The sequence below is a fragment of the Mastigoproctus giganteus genome, chromosome 2 (genome assembly GCF_048544385.1).
Source record: "Mastigoproctus giganteus isolate SK-2022 chromosome 2, ASM4854438v1, whole genome shotgun sequence".
Taxonomy (NCBI): Eukaryota; Metazoa; Arthropoda; class Arachnida; order Uropygi; family Thelyphonidae; genus Mastigoproctus; species Mastigoproctus giganteus.
The window spans coordinates 96,835,402-96,861,403 of NC_143576.1; the positions used below are offsets into that span (position 1 = coordinate 96,835,402).

The 26,002-nt window shown below is 38.7% G+C and overlaps 1 protein-coding gene across 1 annotated transcript in view; it reads left to right on the forward strand.

Moving 5' to 3' along the window:
* The window catches only part of muskelin (muskelin 1), a 577,242-nt gene that overhangs the window by 249,634 nt on the left and 301,606 nt on the right, over positions 1-26,002 (forward strand). The window contains exon 8 of the mRNA XM_090389985.1: positions 795-875. Within this exon, the coding sequence (XP_090246111.1) occupies positions 795-875 (81 nt within the window). The remainder of the gene's footprint in view (positions 1-794; positions 876-26,002) is intronic.

The window sequence follows — 26,002 nt, forward strand, 5'->3', positions numbered from 1 at the left end:
AATAGATGTGCAGAAGTTTTCATTTGGCGAGTAGGTTGTTGATTTCTGGAACAAACTTCCACCTTTTTCATTGAAGTGAATGGCTTAAATGAATTGAAGGAAGAACTAGGTGAAATGGGAAGGTTTTTTTTTTTTTTTGCTGCTGCTGTATAAGCTTGCTTTCTTACTTTATTTGCTAATGCTAATTGCTCTAAAAGTGTTACCATTATACTATGATATTTCAGTATATTAAAACACAGTCTGAAATGCATGTTGCATTTCATGTTCTCTTGATTGAAGAACCATTGTAAAATGTGGAGTGAATAGTAAATCAGGAGGTATGTGTATTCTGAAGTGAAAACAATTACTTTTATATATTATTAGTTGATAGTAATTAAGTTGATAGCAAGACAATTAGTCATTTACATTTTCTTCTTTTTATCACAGAAAAAGAAAATTTATTTATTTAAGAAATAAAAATCGAATGCACCTGACATGTAATGCACTGTATATATTAACTTGTTGACAATAATTTCACTCTAATATTGGGCAGTCAAGTGAAAAATAATAACAAATTAATAATTTAACATTTATCAATGTACAAAGTTTTATTTTTAAAAATACTTAAATTCCATTACCAAATTCAACCCCAGACTACACTTCAGTAAACTCACCCCTAAATATTAGAAAATATTAAAAATATTAGAAAATGGTGGAATTTTAATGTGGTGTTTACTGGGATTCATTTTATTCAATTATATAAGTGCTTTTTGTTTATTTTTTAGATATTTGATACAGCTTTACTATAATTTCAGGTGGCAGCTTTAGCCACTATCTTAAACAGCAGCAGTATAAACCTAAATGGACTCCAATTATACCTCCTCCAAAATCTTCTGGTAAGTATTGCTTCAGTTTTTATTTAATTGGATTTTTATTAATTTCATACACATGAAAGGAAGCTCAGAAATAGTGATTGTTTAGTTTCATACATAATGAAATGTCACAAGTCAGTTAACAAGAAATAAGAGGTATAATGTCTGATAGTTTTAAAATAATTTGAATCATAGTGTGTCTTGCTCATTAGAAATTAGTTTTCATCTAAAATAGTGGAAAAGTTTATTTCATTGTCATGCCACTATTCTCTTATATACTGGTCATTGAAATGAAACACTTTTTTTATAAAGTTCAGAGAGACATTTCATATAAAGTAAGCAAATGTGTCATTGGTATTGATATGGTCTCCTTCGTCTTATCATATGACTGCCTTTACACCACTTTCAGGAGGAAAGTTTTCAAGGAATTCATAAGTTTGTAAAAATTGAAAAAGTGTGCACATAAATGCTTTTAAATGCTAATTTTTTATAGGAAAAAATCATTCCACTGCCATGGGGATGGCTTGCCCAAGACCAATTGTTTAGTGGAGTCACTTGTGAGGATCAGCCATGGTGAAGCTAAGTCCCTTCTGTTCTAGTCCAAGGGACAGAATTCAGGCTTGTGGATGAGCAAGTATGGTGCTTCACTAGCCCTGGTATTTTCCTGAGCACATATTTTGATTTTCAGGTAGTGGGAGTTCCTTTGGACTCTGTGGTGGCTGGGAAGCACAAGCATTGAATCATACCAAGTTCTAATAATGTAAATTTTTTTCTGGGACCCCAGGAGGCTCCTACCAGAAATTATGTCAATGATGAAGATAACAGCAACTCAGCAAGAAGACTCAAAACCAAAGAAATAATATCAGGTCCAGCACCTCAGTACCTGATAGAACATTCCACCCACCAACAAAAAAAAAAAAAAAAACACACAGAAAAATAAATAAATAATAAATAAATAAATTCTTTATTGCTAATAAGTACAGGACATGTACTAGAGACAATAATACTCAACACGGCGACATGGCCAGGAGTTTTACATTATAAATGAAATTATAAATTAAATTAATTGGCAAAAAGGAAAAAAATTACCGTTACATGGAAATTAAGAGTTACAAACATGTAAATTATGAGTTACAAACATGTAAATTGTAATAATGAAAAATGAGGACTAAACGTCATATGGAGGAAATTATCCCAGTTCCACAGATGGAATCCACTCGAAGAGCATGTGACGGTATTTGTAGTCGGTAGCTAATTTCTGAAGGTCGACTCCAAGACGGAGCAGTGCCTGAATTTTGGGGAGTGCCTGGGCAGGTAGGAACCGACTACACAGTTTCAACCGGTTGTATTTGAGGATTAGTGTGGGCTCTGACCTCAAGGATGGCGTAGGATTGTGTCACTGACAGAAATCCCAGATGTTTGGGGCGTTTATTACTCCTGTGTACATTTTTACTGAAGTCATTAAACGCCTGCTGTCAATTAACCTCGGGATCCTGGGTACATTTAGCTGCTCAGCCATGTCAGTTGTTCTCAATTGAGGGGGTCGGCAATGCTTATTTGTGACCCATTTCAGGGTCCAGTATTCACACGAGAACACCGGTTTTTGAAGTGAAGGCGACGCAGATGCCCAAATTTCAGCAGCATATAAAATAGCCGGATAAACGGTGGCTTGAAGATATCTGGTAGTGGTTGCGGCATCGTTGGAATGAAGTAAGCGTTGTTTTGCGCTCCAGCGTAGGGTGTTAAAACGCTTCCGGAGGTATTCTGTGTGATCATTAAATTTCAGCTTCGGATCAAAATATACCCCGAGATCTTTATGGCAGGTAACCACTGGAATGAGAGTACCTAAAACTGAAGGTTGAATTATTGTTGGTTGCTGTTTCAATGAGTAAGTCATTATTGCAGATTTTGACGGGTTAAGGTTCAATCCAAACATCTTCAAAAAATGTTCCTATCTTCACCAGAAGGGGTTTAAAGGATTGGCAAGCTTCTCAAAATCAGTCAAGTGACTTTGTTTTGGAGAAATTCTAGTAGATAACAGAAATGGTAAGCAGTTAGAACAGGTCTACCAAGCTACACCTATTGGTGGAAATAAATACCAATTGTGGTATTTCCCCCACAAGAAACTGAATCATCCTGAGGTGTCATCTTGGGATGAAATCTTCTTGAAGTTGCTGTTGAAGCTGCTTCTTGCTGTAGAAAAAGGAATACAGACTTCAGGCAGAGATGAACGTATCACACCATGAGGTGAAAAAAGCAGTGAAACCAGTAATCACAATGAGCCAACATATTCTGAAACAGATGCAAGGAAAAGTTCCACTGGGACACAAACAAAATTGAGTATACTACCAGAAGAGTAATTTATTCCCATTGCCATCTATTTACTGACTCCTCAGAAACCTGCACAGAAAACTTAGACAGGTTGCATTACAATATCAGTATTTCATAATGCTCCAGCACTGCTGAAATCCAGTGGTAAAGAAAAATTACAGAAAAGTAAAGCCGCAATAGTAGTACAATTAAAAATGGATTGTAGAAGCTAAAGAGGTACCTGATGAATCAGCCTCGGAACACTCAGCACTTGGTAAGTCCATTGACAGATCAACCAAGTCCAAATAATGGTTAAATTCCTACAGTGGAACTGTCATGGATTCTGATGAAAATACTGATGATATCAAGGTCCTCCTGCAAAAAGTATGAACCTGTGCTTTTGCTTACAGGAGCATACTTAAAGGCAAATGAAGCTCTTTCCTTGCATAACATTACTATCATCCGTAAAAGATTGAAGAGGGGATGGAACTACCCATGGAGGAATTGTTATCCCTGTGGGCAACTTGACCCCCCTCCCCCTCTTTCAGCTTTTATTACTCAAAACAAACACAGAGACAGTAGAAATTGGGCTTGCAGTTAGGTTTTCACTAATAGTGTATTTTATGATGATATTATTATACAATTGCTTTCCCCTGTCTTTCTTCTTGGGGATTTCAGTGACCCATAACATCCTATGGGTCAGTGCTGACATTAACAAAAGGGGTTTACCTTAGAACATACACTCTATGATAGTGACCTCTCCCTTCTAAATGTGACACATTCTTTCACGTTTAGACAGGTGGCAAAGGAAGTAAGCAAATTCTTAGCCATAATTACGAGAGCATCCTTGGACCCAGGGGAAGTCCCCACAGACTGGAGATGTGCAAATGTATCCCCAATTCACAAAGGGGATCTAAGGATGACACAAGTAATTACAGACCAGTTAGTTTAACTTCTGTTCATGGAAAATAATGGAGTCACTGGTTAAAGATGCATTGCAAGATCATCTAGACAAGACTGAAGTAATAATTCAAACACAGCATGGGTTTGTTAAGGGAAAGTCTAGTCTGACAATTTTGATTGGATACTATGATGTGGTTACAAAAAGAACTGAATGCAAAAAATAATTTTGGTATCATATACTTGGATTTCAGGAAAGCTTTTGACACTGTTGCACATGGAAGTGCCCTGAGTGCCATGCGATAGTGATAAGCGATTTCCTCTGAGATATACAGTGTGCTCTTTCTAAGTGACAAAGTTTAATTTTCTTTCCAGTGTCGTTTTCTCTTTTGTTTATCTAAAGTGGTTCTGTGCTTCAAGTGTTAAAGTAAGAGCCAAGAAAGGAAAACTATCTTTCTATTTTTCAGAGTATATATATTAATTACTAACAAGCTACTAAACTTTACAACCGCTTGGTCACTGGTGGCACCTCTCCTGCCTCCACATGGCGGAGCCGGTAACCTGGGAGAAGAAAGCCACTCTCACAGGGTTAAAAGGAGCAAACATGGAATTTGACAATTTCCCTCCAATTGAGCCTTGCCGCTCATCATGTCCTAAATCAAATGATAATGACCATGACACATCACAGTTGAAGAGACTGAGGACTGACACAGAGCAAAAGGAATGTCCATCTTTCCTTATCTTCCACTCCTTGTCAAACAAATGCATGAGTACACTCCCCTCCCCCCATTTCTGATACAGAAATGTTTGGAAAGCTCAGCAGGTTCACCTAAAATGGCAAAAAGACTTAGATCAGGTGATTTACTAATTGAAAGTGTGAGTCATAAGCAATCAGAGTCTCTGCTGAACTTCTCAACCTTTGGTGGTATTTCCGTGCAAGTTACTCCCCCACACGTTATACTAAATGCCTCCAAAGGGGTCATCACTGAGTTGGATTTGATCAAAGTCACAAGATTGAATTAGTCCTAGAATTAAAAGAACAAAAAGTCACACATACTAAGCGGATTATGATCAGAAAAGATGGTCAGCTTGTTCCCACGCGGAACATCATCCTTATGTTTGGCACACCCAAATTTACCTTTGAGTGTTAAAGCTGGCTATCTCAATTGCCGTATAAGACCCTACATTCCTAATCCCATCAGGTGTTATAAGTGTCAAAAGTTTGGGCACTCTCAGACCATCTGTTGAGGGGATGCAGTTTGCCCAAATTATGGTTCAAAATCCCATGCACAAACGGAATGTGATGCTGAATCACCACATTATCCAAACTGTCAAGGCGACACCCTGCTTATTCAAAGTGCTCTGAACTGTGGAAAACAGGAAAAAAGATCCAAAAATACAAAGTACGAGTGGAAAGTGAATTAGTATTAGTAATGGCCGCATGGTGCAAGAAAGCCTATGGCTTATGCTGCACCAGCCAAAAAAAAAAAAAAATCCGAACAAAACAATGATAAAAACAAAAAAAATAATAATAATAATTATTAAAAAAAAAGGAAATTAAACCTATCATCCTATGCGCTTCCCTTACCTGAAAATACTATCCAGATGACCTTTGAATTTCCCCAAACTGCCGGCCTCTACCACCCACGAAGGCAACTTATTCCAGTAATTTATAACTTGCTGGCTAAAATAAAACTTCCTGCAGTCCAATCTAAACATTTCCCCCCCGTAACTTGAATTTATGTCCCCTAGTTCTAGCATCATTTATAATCTTGAAAATTTCATCCTCCTTCATTTTACTGATGCCTCTCAGAGCCTTAAACACCTCAATCAAATCTCCTCTAAGATGTCTAGTTTCCAAACTCTGCAACCCACATATTCGAAGTCTTTCTTCATAAGGACGCCCTTTTGCCGATCTCACCAGGCAAGTTACCCGTCTTTGCACCCTTTCAAGAAGCTCGATGTCTTTCTTTAGGTACGGTCTCCATACTTGAACACAGTATTCCAAGTGTGGTCTAACATAAGCCTTATATAATGGGATTATCACGTCCCTATCTCTACTTGCAAAAGTTCAATAGATCATCGATAGGACACCATGGGCCTTCCTTTGCAACCTATTTACAATGTTCAGAGAATTTCATGTCTGACCGTATCGTCACACCCAAGTCCCTCTCCTCCAGTACTGGGTTTAGTTCAACTCCACCAAGTGAATAAGTTATTTTGGGATTACTGTTTCCCAGGTGTAATACCTTACACTTTGTTGGATTAAAGCATAGCTGCCATTTTTCTGACCATTCCTGAAGTCTATCTAGGTCTCTCTGAAGAAGCTCAGCTTGACAGTGATCATTAACTACTCTACCAATTTTAACATCATCTGCAAATTTAGACATCATGCCCTCTAACCCTTCATCAATGTCGTTTATGAAAATTAAAAAAACAGTGGTCCTAATACTGATCCTTGGGGAACCCCACTTCTTACATCAACCCAATCTGAGGAATAGCCATTTATCACAACCCTCTGCCTCCTGCCCTGAAGCCATCCTTCTATCCATCTAAGGATTTTCCCAGTGATTCCAACCTGTTCCAGCTTATAAAGCAACCGCTCATGTGGGACTGAGTCAAAAGCTTTGCTGAAATCTAAATAAACAATGTCGAAATTTTTCCCTAAATCCAGCTCGTGAGTGACCCTTTCAAAATAGCGAACCAGATTTGTTAAACATGATTTTCCCTTTACAAAACCATGCTGAGTATCCATGAGAATTTCAATTCGATCCAAATGATCCTGAATTCCACCCTTGATCATTGCCTCCATGATTTTCCCTACTACTGAAGTCAGACTGACAGGTCAATAATTTTCAACTTCTTTTAGTGCCACCTTTATGTATGGGAGATACATTTGCACTTTTCCAATCCAAGGGAATCTCCCCAGAATCTAGTGATGCTCGCATAATTAGCCTCAATGGTTCAATGCACTCGCTTGCCGCCTCCCTTAAGATTATAGGGTATATTCCATCAACTCCAGGAGCCTTACTGGTCTGTAGGCTCGAAGACTTACCAAGAGGCAAAGAAGCAAATTTTGCTTACTACACCTAAACACACCTACGCAGCAGCAACAAAGAAATATCAGTCAGCAGCTACTTAAACTGACATATCAGTTCCCCCATCCATGTCTATTGCAGACTGGGCCAGAGAAATACTCTCAACCTCACAGCAATCTACTAAGGAACTGCACCCCAATTACAGTACTGCCATCTGCTTTGCAGCCTTCCTTAGAAACCATAAAAACTAAAACAGCAGTCCCAATGCAGAAAGGTTGGCAAAATGTAACAAATATGGATACAAATGAAAACATCAACCAGGATGAGCCAATCTTAGATCTGTACACAGAAGGCGACATGGACACAGCACGTCCTATCTTCTTGAAAAAAGAAAGAATAAAATTGGAGAGACAAAAGCCAACTGGACCTAAACAGCAGACTGAATCAAACACAACTGCTAAAAACAAATAATGGATCACATCCTACAGTGGAACTGTAGAGGTCTACATAGCAACATTGATGATATCCATGACCTAATTTAACAGTATAGTCCGGTAAGCATATGTTTACAAGAAACTAATCTACCACCACAAGTAATTCCAAAATTCAGGAACTACTGTATATCAGCATAATAGAAATAACAGTACCACTGTGCGTGGAGGTGTGGCCATTCTAGTAAACTCAAGAGTCCCTACTAAACACATTCCACTGCAAACTTCCTTAGAAGCAGTAGCAGTACGTGTCTCCTTAGGAATCATGTTAACAGTAGTTTCAATCTACCTATCACCAAACAAAGAATATACTTATAATGACCTAGAAGTACTTCTGCTACAGATCCCTCCTCCATTTTGTTTATATGGAGATTTTATTTGTATTTGTATTTGTATTTCTTTTTGCATTTGTAATCTGTATTTTGTAGCCTTTTGTATGTGTTCGCTATATTTTGTAGCCATTTGAATTTGTACTTATGTTATCTATATGTGAACCCCTGGCGCTCGTCGCCGTGATGGGATATTGTGCTGTAAATCTACTTCACAATAAAGATTTATTTATTTATTTTATTTATTTATTTTAATGCACACCACCCAATCTGGGGCTCACCACATACAGACAGACAGACGAGGAAAAGTTCTGGAATCGCTGCTTGACAAACATAATCTAACGCTGTTGAATACTGGTACTGATACTTACATTCATTTCTCCACTAGAACAACTACAGCTATAGACTTAACAGTCTGCTCTCCAACATTGTATCCACTCATCTGCTGGACAATTCTGGACAATCCACTAAACAGTGACCATTATCTGATAATTTGTGAAATCCAAACAACTAGAATCCCTCAGGGAAATAATTCCTGCTTAAAATGGAAATTTTCCAAGGCCGATTGGAAGTTATTTGCTTCAAGTATCTCATTCAGTGATGAAATTATCAAATTCCAATCCATTGATGATGCCACACAGCATATCACATCTCAGATTCTAAATGCCGCAACCAAGGCCGTACCAAAAATCAATACTGGTTCGTTTAAACATGACAATCTTTGGTGGAGTGATGCATGCCAACTTGCCAAAAAAGAGAAAAACAGGGCATGGAACCTGTTTCGTAAACACCCAACTACTGAGAACCTTATAAATTTCAAAAAAACTGAAATCAAAAGTGCGATTCATAAGGAAAAAGGCAAAAAAAAAAGATTCTTGGATCCAGTTTGCCTCTCTCCCAGCATCCTCTCCAATACTGCGATGGAATGGACAAGACTTATTATCTTCAGTTGAAATAGCTAATGCTCTGGCAGAAAACTTTGCCAAAATCTCAGATATAGTTGCATATCAACCATCTTTTGAACAACATAAAAGAAGGACTGAGCAAAGCAAATTAAATTTCAGCACAAGAATAGCACTCCTATATAATCAACCCTTCAACCCTTTACAATGTTGGAGCTACAGGATGCTCTAAACAAATCAACAAATGGGGCATCAGGACCTGATGGTCTTTATTACCTCATGTTGCAACACCTAGACAAAAAGGCATTAAATTCCCTATTGCTTTTTCTGAATCGGGTCTTCTCCGAAAGCTACTATCCTCGCTCACGGTGTCATTCAACAGTGCTAGCTTTTCCAAAACCTGGAAAAGATCAGACGAATCCATGCAACTATAGACCGATATCTCTTACCAGCTGCTTGGGCAAGACATTGGAAAAGATGGTACACAATAAACTTGTATGGTACATAGAATCCCACTCATTCATCAGTTCTAATCAATACAGCTTCCGTGAAAACCAATCCACATTAGACCTTACGGTGAAAGCTGAGTGTAACATAATATACGGAACGCCTTTATTCGAAAAGAACATCTTGTGCCTGGATATTGGAAAAGCCTTTGATACCACCTGGCACTATGGTATTCTGCAAGACCTGTATGCCATAGGACTCAGAGGTCAACTCCCAATGATCATAGAGAGTTACCTTAAAAATAGAACTTTTCAAGTGAGTTATCGTAATGCTGTTTCGCAAGCTCTTATCCAAAGAAAAGGTGTACCACAGGGATCGGTACTCAGTGCTACACTCTTTGCTCTTAGGATAAATAATTTAGCCCAGAGCATTTTGGGTAACGCAGTAATCTATCTTTATGCTGATGATCTTGCAATATTTTGCCATTCACAGAATATGTGTTCTATTGAACGACATTTGCAGCTTGCAATAAACAAAATAGTGTCGTGGACTTCACGTAATGGTTATCGTCTGTCGACAACAAAACTGCAGCCATTCACTTTTGTAAAAAATGCCAACTACATCCAGCACCTGAATTATCACTGGGAAATCAACTGATACCAATTACCAGCAATATCCAATTCTTGAGCAGGACCCTTGACACTAAACTGACATTCCAGAAACACATACTACAAGCACGAACTGTCTGTATGAAAAAAGCTGAATATACTTAAAGTCATCTCATCTATGACATGTGGAGCTGATTGCTATACTCTACTCCACCTATACCAGGCCTTAATCAGATCTCAATTAGATTATGGTGTCCCTGTGTATGATTTTGCCCGAAAGAATCTGTTAGCCTGTCTCAACACAATACAACATAGAGCTCTCAGGATTGCTTTTGGGGCGTTCAGGACTTCGCCAGTCCAAAGCTTATATATAGAGGCCACTGAACCTCCACTCCACCTACGGAGAAAGATGCTACTCCTCAATTATGCAGTTAAAATATATGGCCTTCCAACTCATCCTATCAGGTCATACCTCTATGATCCACAATAGATAAACCTTTTCAGAAATAAGCCTCTTGAAAACAAACCTACAGGAATCCGTCTACGAGAACTGATACAGCAGTGGAATATGCAGCTGACAATTTACATCAAGACAGAGAAATTGTAAAACTTCCATGGAAAGTGTGTATACCTTCATATGACGACTACTCCGACTTTGGGGGGGGGACACTCCCTGAACAATCAAACCATTCAAAAACTACATGCAGCTCACTCTTTGGCAAATGCAGACACCCTGCAAATTTATATTGATGGCTCCAAAAGTGAAGCTATGGGAGCTGATGTGTCAACAGTCTGTTTCATTACCACAAGAATGCAGCGTTTTCACTACAGCACTCTATGCCATTAAGATGGGTTTGACCTTACTTGCTCATTATTTCACTCCAAAGATTATAATCTCTACAGACTCTTTGAGTCTGGAGGGCAGTGACATTGCCTTGGAGGGCAGTTACAGCCCTCCAAGGCAATTCTCGCTCTCCACATCCATTTATAAATCAAATAAGAACTCAAATATCCGAATTTCATAACAATAGGCAGACTGTCACATTTTGTTGGATTCCAGGGCACACTGGATACCAGGAAATAAGAGTGCAGATAAAGCAGCAAGAAATCCCACGGATAATAACCACATCCAGATTCCATACACAGACTATAAATCAATCATACGCCGAATTTGCAATGAAAAATGGAAAGAAATTTGGCATAATCAGGTAAATAACAAGTTACAAAATTTAAAACAGAATCCACAGCTATGGAGATCTAGTTTCCACTCAAACAGACACGAAGAGGTTGTGCTTACCAGAGCACGTATAGGTCATACCCATCTTACACATCTATATTTATTGCAAGGAAATAATTCACCACTAACTGTAAAGCATATTCTTATAAAGTGTACTCACTATCAGTATGCCAGAACCACATCATTCCGATCCCTATCTAATTTAAACGAACCTCTTCAAATTAGACATATTATTGGGGACAACTCCAATTTACCTGAGTTTTTCCACTGTCTAAAGCAGATTAATATATTCATGCTCGTATAAACCTTTTTTTTTTATTAATCTGTACAGTGTCCGTCCACAGGAACAGGCACAATATGGCCAAAGTAGCTCTTACACCAAAAAACCCAACAAACAACAGCACATGGAAGACTACTGTACAAATTGGAGTAGTATGGCATTAAGGCTAAGTTTTTGCAATGGATAAAAGGGTGGTTAAGTGGAAGAAGACAGAGAGCGATAATCAGTAGACATTGCTCTTTGTGGACTAATGTTATTAGTGAAGTCTTCCAGGGTTTGGGGTTGGGCCCGGGCCCAATTGTTGTTTTTGTATATTTATCAATGATATTGATAAAGGGATATCAGGCTTAGTGTCGAAGTTTTCAGATGATACAAAGGTTGACAGGTTGTTGATGACAATAGAAATGAAACACTGCGGCAACAGGATCTAGAAAATTTGGGCAGATGGGCTGAGAAGGGCAACTGAAGTTTAACATTGACAAATGCAAAGTACTGCATGTGGTCCTTGAGGTTGTCACTGACATTCTCTGAGATAGGCCAGACATTCAAGTCAAGTGGATCCAATTTTGGCGAAGTCCAGTCGGTTTGTGACCGCCAAATCCTCTGCTTTCTAACAGTCCCACCTTCACGATGGTGGGACTGTTAGTAATCCTGAGTATAACCCCCATGTGCAAGCACACTGTGGGTGACCACCCAGGTGTGAACCAACGTAAGCCGGGGTCGAGGTGTAATTCCCCTCCACATGGAGAATTTTGCCCCTCTGTGTTACCAGGCAATACTAGGTGGTAGATAACTCTCATCAACCACAAATTTGCTTATTGGAGGCTTGAAGTGGTAGAAATCATGTTTTTAGAACCCATGTCGAGGCCATGTTATATCAAGGATCTGAGTATATTCTTACCCTGTGTACGCCATATCCAAAAATTCATTACTTCATACACCATATCCCTCCCACTTTTCTTACTATCGAATACACCATGAATTGGCAAACTAATAGAGTCAGCATATCTGCGAAAACGTCCCAAACACTTCCTAGTCCATTTCACAAATATACGTGGTCTCAGTTCTAATCTCAACGATGTCCATTTCCACTTGCAGTCTGCCAAACCCCATGTACTTTTTCTAACAGAATCTCAGTTATCAGTTGATTCAACTACTGCTCATCTCAGATGCCCAAATTATTTGCTGTATGATTCCTTTTGCATCAAAGGTGGTACTTGTGCATATGTCCGCTCTGATATTCCCTGTCAGAGACTTGGCAATTTGGAATCTCCTCTCTTTGATCTTCTCTGGCTTAAAATCTCTCTACCTCACTGTGTCCAATTGATCTGTTGTCTCTACCGTTCTCCCAACTCCACTAATCACTAGGAGCTCTTTGACTTCCTCTCTTTGCAACTTGACTTTCTCCGGTACAACTTTCCTAACAGTGAGGTAATTTTCCTTGGTGATTTTAATGTTCACATCTCCAGCTGGTTTCCGTTTTCTAGTCACACAGACTCAGCTGGTCGAGATTCTGAGGCTTTTGCAATTACTAATGACCTTGCACAGATTGTTCATTTACCTACAAGAATACCATACAGCCAACACACTTGATCTTTTTATCACAAACAACCCTTCTAAGTACACAGTCAAAGTGAGTGGTCCTTTAGGCACCTCAGATCACAACTTGGTGATTCTCTTCTCCAATGAACCCCTTATCTCATGGCTATTCCCAACCTCATGTTGTTTGGCATTACAAGAATGCAAAATGGGATGTCCTGCGAGGTTTCTTTTCCTTGATCGGATTACTGTTTCAAATCTTCTGATGTCAACTTTTGCTCAGATCGTGTTAGTGAAATTATTCTTTTGGAATGGAATCTTTCATTCCTCACTCTACTTTCTCTACTTCAAAATCTCATTCTTTATCTAAACCTTGGTTTTCCAATAAATGTGCTAAGGCTGTTCAAGAGAAGACTATTGCATATTGTAATTGGCTTGTTTCCAATTCTTCAGTTTCATTTTCTGTTTACACCAAAGCTCGCAACGATTGTAAAGCAGTTATTAATCAGTCCAAACTAGATTTTGAACAGGTTAAGATTAGAAAACATGCTTCTTGCCCTAATGGTAGCTGAGCATTCTGGTCTCTTGCTAAAGCTATGGACTGCAACTTTTGTGCATCTCAGCTCCCACCTCTGTCCAAACCAGATGGTTCTGTTGTCATTTCAGGCAAGGATAAAGCTGACCTGCTAGCATTCCATTTTACTTTCCAAGTCATGTATTAATGATCTTGGTAAAACTCCTCCCACCATTCCCAAATGCTCTATTCAATTCCTCCTGTGGTCTTCCGTTAAAAGGATGTCAGAAGGATTTTGCCGAATCTTGATGCTAAGAAAGCTCCAAGTCCCAATGGTATTTGTCCACTTCTCAAAACATGTGCTCCAGAAATTACTCCTATTCTTTGCCGCCTTTTTTCACTTTCTTATTCTAAAGCTGTTTTTCCTTCTGCTTGGAAATTTGCTAATATCCGGCCACTTCCTAAAAAAAAAGGTGACAAATCCCTCCCATCCAATTATTGTCCCATTGCAATTACTTCTACTCTTTCTAAAGTAATAGAGAAATCAATTAATGGAGAAATCAATTTTGTCAGTGTCGATTCACTGGTGATATTCTGGCTTATGTTACCCATTTATGGACAAATTCAATGGAAAAGTTCGTTGAAACACAAGCAGTTGCTCTTGGCATCTCAAAGGCTTTTGACCGTGTTTGGCATAAAGGTCTTCTAAACAAGCTTCCGTCTTATGGTTTGCCAACTGTTTTTTGTAATTGGTTATCTAGTTTTCTCTCTGACTGCTAACTGAGTGTGATGGTAGATGGCTCTCTGTCTTCTAACTTCTCCACTAATGCTGGTATCCCCCAAACATTCAGTTCTTTCCCTCACTCTTTTACTCTTATATATTAATGACCTTCTTCCATTGACTGGAAATGCCATCCATAGTTTTGCTGATGACAGTACATTGCATTTCACTTTCCAATTTGAGCAACCTTGCCTTACTCAGTGAACTTCAGCTTCCCAAATGTCCACTACCAATTCCTTAAATGCTGATCTCCAAGTAATTCTACAGTGGAGCAAAGACAACTTAGTTGATGTCAGTCCTTCTAAAACTCAGTCCTCTCTTATATCAGCTCCTGTGGTTATCTTTGATGACACTCTGATTTCTAAGCAAGATGGTATATCTCTTTGGAGATTACCCTGACTTCGAATCTTTCTTGGCACAAGCACATTACAAATATTGTTTCATCTGCTTCTAAAAAACTTGATTTTCTCTTTCCAACTTGGAATATTGTTCCCACATCTAGGGCAGTGCCCCCAAAACCTCTCTCAGGCTTCTTCTAGATTCCACTCAGAAGAGTACAGTTAGGTTAATTAATGACTCATCTCTAACAGAGATCTCTCTACTCATTGTCTCATAGATGTGCTGCTTCTGCTGCTTGCCTTTTCTACAGATACTTCCATGGGCACTGTTCTTCTGAATTGGCTTCTATAATTCCTGCTCTCTCTTTTAAAACAGTCCGAACACATGCCGTCACCAGCCAACATCGATTTACTGTCCAACTTCAAACTCAGAGGAGGCGCCTCCATAGCCAGGTGGGAAGGAGCAGCAGTGCGTAGCACACGCTTCTTGATTAGACCGGGGTTCGAGCCTGTCACCACCAAATACGGAGGATGCGGAAAGGTCATTGAGGGAATGACCACCGCATATCCCGGAGCAATATGGCCTTAGTTGCTAATGCTCCTAAAAACCAAATAACAAACAAACAAACAACAACAAACTCAGAGAACCAACTTTTCGTCTTCCTCGTTTATTCATTAAACTGCTGTTTTCTGGAACAACCTTCCTTCATACGTATTTCCTGAAAATTTCAGTCTATAGAAGTTCAAATCTAATGTCAACAAATATCTTCTTTTGTCTTCTCAACCTCCAACCCAAGCACGGTACTAAGTACTATAGGTTCTAATACCTCTCATGTTTAATAAAAAATTTAAAAAATATAGGTAGAAGTAATACATATCAGCTGCGTGGTACTAAACTTAGGGTGGTAGAAAATGAAAAAGATCTGGGAGTAATTGTGCAGTCAGATATGAAGTTTTCTGAGCAATGCAGACAGGCTGCAAGAGCAGGTAATGGGGTATTGTCAATGATATACAGGAATTTTTCTAGTAGAGAAAAGGAGGTGATTATCCCTTTGTATAAGGCAATGGTCAGGCCATGCCTTGAGTACTGAGTACAGGTCTGGAGGCCTCATTTTAGGAAGGATGTTGAGTTGCCTGAGCGTGTACAGAGAAGGGTTACACGATTGGTAAGGGGAATGAAGGGGTCCCCTTACCAAGATAGGATAAGTTCTGAAATTGCAGATGCTGAAGAGTAGGCACCTGCGAAGTGATCTGATTGAGGTGTATAAGGCTTTAAATGGGTTGAGCACACTGAATTCTGATGGGATTCTTCCACTTGCTCAGATTACAAACCTGAGGGGGCATAAATTCAAATTGAGGAAATGCAGTTGTAGAATAGATGTACAGAAATTTGCCTTTAGCCAGTGGGTGGTTAATTGCTGGAACAAACTTCCATCTGTCATTGTGGAAGTTGATAGCTTAAAATATCCAAGGAGGAATGGGACAAACATTTAGAAGGAATGGATGTGTGAAATTGTTGTGTGTTTTTTTTTTTTTTTTTCTTTTTGTGGCTGATGCTGCATAAGCTTATATGCTTGCTTTTTTGCATCTCATGCCTTGATTACTCCTACATGCATACCTGGACATTCTCAGTAGATTGGTCTTTTCTGTCTGCTGCTCTCCTTCCCTTCTCCTTTCACTTATGCGATGTGGTGGAGGAGAACTTTGTTATATATTGGGAGACCATGTCTTCCTTTTAGGTTATCCAGGTGGAAGACTGATCAGGCTGACTGCTGTGCCTTTAAACATTTGGTTCCTGGCTAACTATAGTTTGACCTCACTACAGTTAGTCAGTAGCCTCTCTGTAATGCAGTAATGTCCATCACAGAAAATATTGTTTATGCAGCTGCAATTGCAAAAAACATCTACTTAATTTCCACTATTTACTATTTCCAAAACCATGATGGAATATAGAATGCACAGCAGTATAAAAGGCAGAAAACAGAGTTTGAGAGAATATTCTGATGATATTCCACCTCTACCAATCTCATAGTCTTTAATAAACCTGTATGTGGCAAAGCACATTACATTTGATGCCAGAGCCAAAAGGAATCATGGATCTGTTTTACATCCACTATTACTCAGTCAACCAGCACCAAGAAAGTCTGGGTTAAAGTCCAGAAAATTAAGGAAAAAATACACATTGCATTTTTGCTGATCATTGATTATAATGGATGTGCTATTCCCGATTCAACAATAATTATTGTTCTTTAGGAAACATATTCTGGCGTCTCTGCAACATCAGACTACTACTCAGAGTTCCTGGCCCTAAAGGAGAGAAATGAAAAGCAGGCACTTAACTTCAACTCAAAAGACTTTTACTTTTTCAATGGTCCCTTTACTATGCACAAGTTAAATCAGACATAACACTTACCATATGAAATGATGTGATAAGTTTTAGGGCCACAGTAGATGTCATCAGATCAACTGGCATCCACTCTGAAATGACTAAACACACTTTCCACCAAAATCTATGGATCGTCTGCTCTTTCTGTATAACAGAATCTTTCTTGAAGAGCAGTTTGTTTTCTGACTCCTGGGAATATCATTCTTGCTTTTGCTAAGCTTGAAAAGGTTCCTAAATTTTCAACTAATGATTGACCTGGCACGCTTACTAGCTGTTTGCAAAATTCTGGAGAGAATGTTCAACGTTTGTCTTATATGGTGTTCACAAGCAAATGACCTACTTTTCTGTATACAGTGTAGCTTCCAAAGAAATAGATCCACATTTGACCATCTGATTAGACGAAATATCTATCCAAGGTTTTTACTAAAAAGAGAGTACCTCGTGTCCATCTTTTTTAATCTGAAAAAAGCATATAATACTTTTGAGATTTATTATTTACAAAGGACTTTATAGTGGAGAGGTGACTTCTAAGCCAAGTCTTACAGGTCACCTCCCTGTTTTTATTAAAACATTTTCATTCCATTTGTCTTTCCAAGTTCATCTAGGATCCACCCTTTATTGGTCCTTTTGACAAGAGGATGGAGTAGTTTAAAGATCAGTTTTAAGTGTTATATTTTTTTGCCATCAAAGTGATTTCCATCAGAGAACAAATTTCTCCAATCTTAAATATTGCCCCGTGTTGATGACTTTGACATATTTTCCTAGTTATGCAGCGTGAGGATCATTGAAAGACAACTGCAGTAAGTCACTGATTGCCTCAACTCCTGGACATTGGCTAATGGCTTCTGGTTCTCACTACAAAAGACCATTTGGATACATTTTTTTCACAAGCATAACCTTCATACTGAACCACAACTTATGCTTGAGAGAAATCTTACTCCTCTGGTACCAAACAAATTTTTGGGGTTCATGTTTGATAACAATTTAACTTTCCTTCAACGTATATGTCAGTTGGGAACAAAGTTCACAACAGGTTTGAATATCCTCCATGTTGTTTCTTCTGCCTCATGGTGTGCAGACTGTTACACCTTATTATGCCTTTCCATGTGCAGTCTAAATTAGGTTATGGGTCTTGCATATGCATTGAAAGAAACACTGTACTTCAGTAGCTGGATCCAATTCACCATCAGGCAATTTGTTTGTTACTGGAGCATTTTGAAATCTTCTGTACAGAGCTTGTACATGGAATCAAATGAGCTGGCATTATTGCTTTGACAGAAGCAGTTATATTCAAAGTATGCTTTCAAATTTAAATCCCTACCAGACCATACTATGCGAACTTCCATTTTTGAGCCATGTTGGAAAATCTTTAAATTTTGTGGACTGCTAGCTATCCATTCAGTATTCATATCCAAGAGCTCCTCAGAGATCTATATATCATGATAGACATAATTGCGACTTCACCAAAATAACTTCTTCCACCCTGGCATGCTCATGCAACTTCTCCCTTAATAACTGGAGAAAGGCTTTACCCCAACTCCTGTCTACTTACAGTTCTCTTTGGGACAGTGAGTCGAACCTTCTGACCTCCCAGTTCATACAGATGACTTGAAGTCAGATCAGCCACTTTCCCCCAAATATAGCACATATACTGCAGAGTTGCATGCTGTAGGTTAGCCTTGCATTACAAAGGAAACTGCCACAAAAATGGTATTAAAAATACTGATTATTTTTGTTCATTGTAGGCCTTATCAGTGATGAAGTATAATCCTCATCTAATTCTGGCCTTGTACAGCATAGGCTACATTACCTTTTGGAATTTGATTCTGATATTTTGATTTCATTTGGGACTTTGAATAACTCCTTCTTGCTAGTCTCTTGTACAGGCTACTGGCATGTAATATGAAAAAGACTGTTTTCTAATGGCAACGTTCATGGCATGTACAAATTTCAAACAAGTTTTACCAGATTAAGCATGCATTGAACTATGGTAGTTTAGTCTGCACAGGAATTTTCAAGAGGAAGTTGTTTTAGTTCAGCTCCATGTTACCAAAGCAACTTATTGTTCCTACACATTCATTTCTACCGAAGGCCAATGACTCTCATATGTGCGAGTAGTATGACATTTTAACAGTCAAACACGTCTATAACATTTTATGAATGTATTCTATTTATGTTTTAGTGCTTTTAATCATTTGACTGTCTTATGCATACTTAGTCGGATTTTATCTCACAAAGACAGTATAGTATGTCTGAAGTTTTTCAATTTTTGCAAATAATTTGTAATTTATAAATTGTAAAAATTGTAAATTTGTTTAAAAATATATAAATGTGTTTTTAATAATTATCACATAAACCCCATGTATCTTTCCTTGTTTTTTTGAATTGTTACTCTGTTTTGATTTTTATATCTTTTTGAGATTTTATCTTATTTTTAGGTTACTTTTAATGTATTTTGTATTTGGACTTGGAACATAATGGCTTAAGTTGTCCATGAGCCATAAAAAATCAAAAAAATTAATCAGTCAGTATGCAGAAAATTAAATTTTTACTCTGGTCTAGATCTAAAATTGGGAACCACACAATTCCTGTTGTGTGATTATTTCAGCCTAGCCAAAAAGCAGAATTTTTTAGATCATATCAAACACTGCGTACCTCTTCCTTAAAGAAAAATTAAACGTTCTGAGACTTATTGACCACATCATAGAGGATTGATTGTCACATGCTAGATTAGTTAGATTTTCATTAAATTTAATTAAAAGTGGGTTTTATTTTCTGCATACTGGCTGATTGATTTTTCATGGCTCATGGACAACTTAAAACATTATGTTCCAAGTCTAAATATAAAATACATTAAAAGTAACGTAAAAATAAGATAACAACTCAAAAGGTATAAAAATGTACATCAGAAATGTAAAATTTTAAAAGGAAAAATTTGTGAACAGAGCATGAACTTGGAATTTCTGATCAGAGTGAGGAGAACTCTGGCCAAAAGCTACAAATTATTACAGGTTTAATGCAGTGTGCATTGTGGATGGGATGATTTTGTTTAAGTGGCACAATTTTCTGAAGGAAGAAGAATTATCCACAATGCCTCTGATCTTGCCATCTGACTGCACAGGAATTATATACCAATTGAAGAATGGCTATTAAAATGATAGAACAATTAAGGATGAATAAAGTGGGTGTCCCTTAAATTTTAACCATCCGTCTTGAAATAAAGAAAGTCTATGCAAAGATGAAAGATGATGCTAGAACTTAACTGAGGAAACATAGACATGTTTATAGCAGATTTGTACTGACTTTTTGGTTAAAATACCATCTGATCAAAAAGCGCAAAAAAACTTTTCATCATTGAACCAAACAAGCTTATTTCAGTTTGATTCCAAGGTGAAAAGACAGGGACAACAATGGAAGATAGTAAGTTCTTCAGGTATCGATAAAAATAAAATTATTGCCCACTCACAATTCACTACATATGATTTCACTTTTAGGTGCATTGGTAAATACATAATACATTTCTTCGCTTAAATTTGTCCATCTGTGAATGTGTAACAACTCAAATGGATTTTCATGAAATTTTAGATTTGACTCTTTTAGACAGAGTTGTCAAACCATACCAAATTTCATTAAAATTGAATAAACATATATATATATATATATATATATATATATAAAGTTTTGAATTATCGATCTGTCAATATACAGGGTATTTTATTTAAAACACACCCCTCATATGTAATGGAGGGGATCTCCTAGTGTTGCCGCTGGGCCTCCAGATTTGCATCCCTGGGATCCAGTGCCCCCACCCAGCCTTGGTTTTAGGCTACCACTGGAGGAATCCGGTGTGTTTGCTGTGCACTGTGATCCATGGAAACTTGGACAGGGGATCCTGGTGGTTGAGGGGGGAGGCTCAGCTGCAATATGCCACTTTTGCCCCTATTTTGACAAGATGGGTGGTCCTGGGATAGTTCTCTCCAAATTAATCAGCTAGTAGGTTTGCTTGCAAGGGTCAGCCATGTCAGTGCCATGCCTCTAATCTTATTGTCTGAGGGACAGGATTCAGGCTGGTGGCATGTGGGTTTGTTTTCTGGGTAGCCCTGGTGACCCACTTCCAAGTGTATTTATTGCTTGCTGGGTAGTGCGCACCCCATTGGGCTCCATGGTGGGTGGGGAACCTGGGCACTGAAACAAAATAAATAACTCATGAATCCTGATAATATAAACTTTTTAGGATCCCAATCAGAACCGGCCCCAGGTCTATCAGTGCCCTGTGTAAGATTTTTTGGTGCACCCTTTCGAACTTCCTATTACGTTTATGCATTATATTTTTACTATTAACTGAAAAATTAACTGAAAGCTGTGGCCTGCACAGCCACGGGCCCCCTGGAAACGCCAGTGGCCCATTTTTAGCAAGTTGAGCGGCATGTTTATTCATTCGAAAGCCCGATAACTGAAATCCGAATTGCCTGAATCGGAACGTAAGATTGACTTCATATTGTGACTTGAGATTTACAGCAAATCAGTGAATTTGCGGGGCATTTTGCACCCTATAAATTTTTGTACTCTGTGCAGCTGCACTGCTCAATTGAAGCTGCTCAATTGACCTGAAGCTGGTCCTGAACCCAATGTGCATTCCTACCAGATAACAATAACATTGTCAATAATGCTACCACAGCAACAAAAAAGACCCAGAACAGAGAAGGTATCAGGAAGCACGGCGTGCATCCTGATAATTTACTTGACTTGAAAAAAAGCCCATAGCAACGATGTTGTCCTTCTTTATACAGAAGTGGTTAGATGGCTGGGCAGTCTTTCTTAAATTGATAAAACAGAATCATATTAATTTTTTGTAGGACAATTCATTGTACAGTTGTTAGGTGCATGACAGTTTGGTGTACGAGACAAATCAGTGCATGATAGTTCAGTGTACGAGCCAGTTTGGTGAATGACATTTCACTGTGTGAAAATTTGGTGAAAGGCACTTAATGGTGATGATTTGGTGAATTCTTTTGGAGAATTCAATGTATGGTAGAACAAGGCAGAAAATGCAAACTTTTAACATGCTGTGCTATAAATGTTGAATTTAGTGATCATATTACCATTCTTGATATTTTATATTTTTATGGAGTGTGCTATATCCACCTTCGTTTTTTAGTACGCATTATACATTTTTTAGGAGATCCTGTGTAAAAAAGTGCCATGAACAGGTTAAAGCAGCTTTTCCCAAACTTTTTTAGTCACCCAACACTTTTCATCTCACATTATATTTGCAGAACACTTACGAGGCACAATTTTAGCTTGAGCTAAAGAACTGTTTGCTAATATTTTATTACACACTGTGCATTAGGAGCATTTTTATTTACAACACATGTAAAGCCTAAATTATAGTAACTGTCAGCATACTTCCTTTTTGGTTTTTTATTAGTCGGGTCCTCTTTTTTTCACTTCAGCTTTCAAAAGGCTGCGACTGTTCATCCTCAGTTTGAAATGTGACAACATTGTGTTCGTTTTCATCAACCACAGTTGCAATACTAGAAGTTACCATCAGCATTAGTAGATGCATATGTTGCAAGAAAGCAGGTTATACAGCATCAGCCAAAAAAAAAAAAAAAAACTTCCCATTTAACCCATTCATTTACTCCAACAGTTTTTGTCCACTTTTTCCTTGAATTTACTTAAGTTATCAACTTCCACAACAACAGATGGAAGTTTGTTCCAGCAATCAATTACCTGCTGGCAAAAGGCAAATTTCCACACATCTATACGACAACTGTCTTTCCTCAATTTCATTTTATTGCCCCCTCAGGTTTTTAATCGGAGCAAGAGGAAGAATCCCATCAACATTGATCCTGCTCGATCCATTCAAGATCTTATACACCTCACTCAAATCACTTTGCAGGTGCCTAGCCTCTAGATAATTCAATTTGTAGAACGTAAGCCTTTCTTTGTAAGAGCACCACTTTTTTTATCCTCACCTGTCTTGTTGCTATTCTCAGTACTTGTTCCAGCAACTCTACATCCTACTTAAAATGGTCCTTGAGGTTGTCACAGACATTCTCTCAGATATGCCAGACCAGCTGTACTTGCTACCTGGGAGTCTAAAACGCTGATGGAACTGATATTCAGGTGACACTCAAGTCAAGTGGACCCAATTTCGGGGAAGTCTGGATGGTCTGTGACAGCCAAATCCTCTGCTTGCACCTTCACGATGGTGGGACTGTTAGTAATCCTGGGTATAACCTCCATGCACAATTACATGGTGGGTGACCATCCAGGTGTGAACCAACGTAAGCAGGGGTTGAGGTGTGGCGCCCACACCACATGGAGGAACGCCACCCCTCTATGTTACCAGGCAGTACTAGGTGGTAGATGACTCTCATCAACCGGTGAAATACCACCACTTTGCTTATTGGAGGCTTGAAGTGGTGGAACCCATGTTTAGTATCTAGAGCTAAGTTCTGGTCAACCCTTCCCTATCTCTTCCATCATGCAGCATGATTGATGACTTTTGAGGTTATGATGAACGTTGTGGTGAGATCCAATATTCCTTACATTTCGAGGGTACAGCTCTAAAATGGTGTTCGCAGGCCGGCCACTAGTTAGTACACCGGACCAAACCTATTGGTAACTCTCTAGGAGGCTTCCGGATCAGCTAGTGTATAATCTTGCTACCTCTACTCTGCCAGATAGTGACTGGAGGGAGTCCGAGTAGTGTGTATGCGGGGAGCATTGTCGAGGCCACGTTATGTCAAGGATCTGGTTATATTCTTACCACATGTACGCCATATCCAAAAATTTCATTACTTCATACAGCATGTCCCACCCACTTTTTCTTACTATTGAATACACCATGAATTGTCAAACTAATAGAGCAAGCTTATCTGTGAAAAGATCTAAACCTCCCAAGGACTTCCTAATTCATTTCACAAATATACGTGGTCTCAGTTCTAATCTCAACGATGTCCATTTCCACTAGCAGTCTACCAAACCCCATGTACTTTTTCTGACAGAATCTCAGTTATCGGTTGATTCAACTACTGCTCATCTCAGATGCCCAAATTATTCACTGTATGATTCCTTTCGCCTCAAAGGTGGTACTTGTGCATATGTCCATTCTGATATTCCCTGTCAGAGACTTGGCAATTTGGAATCTCCTCTCTTTGATCTTCTCTGGCTTAAAATCTCTCTACCTCATTGTGTCAAATTCATCTGTTGTCTCTACCGTTCTCCCAACTCCACTAATCACTTGGAGCTCTTTGACTTCCTCTCTTTGCAACTTTACTTTCTCCAGTCCAACTTTCCTAACAGTGAGGTAATTTTCTTGCTGATTTTAATGTTCACAACTCCAGCTGGCTCCCGTTTTCTAGTCACACTGACCCAGCAGGTCGAGATGCTGAGGCTTTTGCAATTACTAATGACCTAGCACAGATTGTTCATTTACCTACAAGAATACCGGACAATCCTAATCATACAGCCAATACCCTTGATCTTTTTCTCACAAACAACCCTTCTAAGTACACGGTTGAAGTGAGAGGTCCTTTAGGCACTTCAGATCACAACTTGGTGATTGTCTCTTCTCCAATGGAACCTTTATCTCATGGCTATTCCCAATCTCGTGTTGTTTGACATTACAAGAATGCAAAATGGGATGACCTGCGAGACTTCTTTTCTTTTTTTCCTTGGTCGGATTACTGTTTTGAAACTTCTGATGTCAACATCTGCTCAGATCATGTCAGTGAAATTATTCTTGCAAGAATGGAATCCTTTATCCCACACTCCACTTTAAAATCTCATCCTTTATCTGAACCTTGGTTTTCCAATAAATGTGCTAAGGCTGTCCAAGAGAAGAATGTTGAATATCGTAATTGGCTTGTTTCTAATTCTTCAGTTTCATTTTCTGCCTACACCAAAGCTCATAACAATTGTAAAGCAGTTATTAATCAGTCCAAACTAGAGTTTGAACAGGCTAAGAGTAGAAAACTTGCTTTTTGCTCTAATGGTAGCTGAGCATTCTGATCTCTTGCCAAAGTTATTGGCTGCAACTTTTGCCCATCTCTGCTCCCACCTCTGTCCAAACCAGATGGTTCTGTTGTCACTTCAGCCAAGGATAAAGCTGACCTGCTAGCATCCCATTTTTCTTCCAGCTCATGTATTAATGATCTTGATAAAACACCTCCCACCATTCCCAACACGCTCCATTCAATGCCTCCTGTGGTCTTCCTCCAAAAGGATATCAGAAGGATTTTGTTGAATTTCGATCCTAAGAAAGCTCCAGGTCCTGATGGTATTTCTCCACTTGTTCTCAAAACCTGTGCTCCTGAACTTACTCCTATTCTTTGCCACCTTTTTTCACTTTCTTATTCCAACAGTGTTTTTCCTTCTGCTTGAAATTTGCTCATATCCAGCCAGTTCCTAAAAAAAAAGGGTGACAAATCCCTCCCATCCAATTATCATCCCATTGCAATTACTTCTACTCTTTCTAAAGTAATGGAGAAATCAATTAACCGCCATCTCTTAAACTACCTAGAATCCTTCCGTCTGGTCAATGATCGCCAGTATGGATTCCGTCAGTGTCGATCCACTGGTGATATTCTGGCTTATGTTACCCATTTATGGACTAATTCAATGGAAAGGTTCGGTGAAACACAAGTAGTTGCTCTTGACATTTCAAAGGCTTTTGATCGTGTTTGGCATAAAGGTCTTCTAAACAAGCTTCCATCTTATGGTTTGCCAACTCTTTTTAGTAATTGGTTATCCAGTTTTCTCTCTGATCGCTCACTGATGGTAATGGTAGATGGCTCTCTGTCTTCTAACTGCTCCACTAATGCAGGTGTCCCGCAAGGTTCAGTTCTTTCCCCCACTCTTTTCCTCTTGTATATATCAATGACCTTCTTCCATTGACTGGAAATCCTATCCATAGTTTTGCCGATGATAGCACATTGCATTCAACTTTCCATTTTGAGAAACCTTGTCCTGCTCAATCAGCTTCAACTTTTCAAAAATCTGCTACCAATTCCTTAAATGCCGATTTTCAGGTAATTCTCCAGT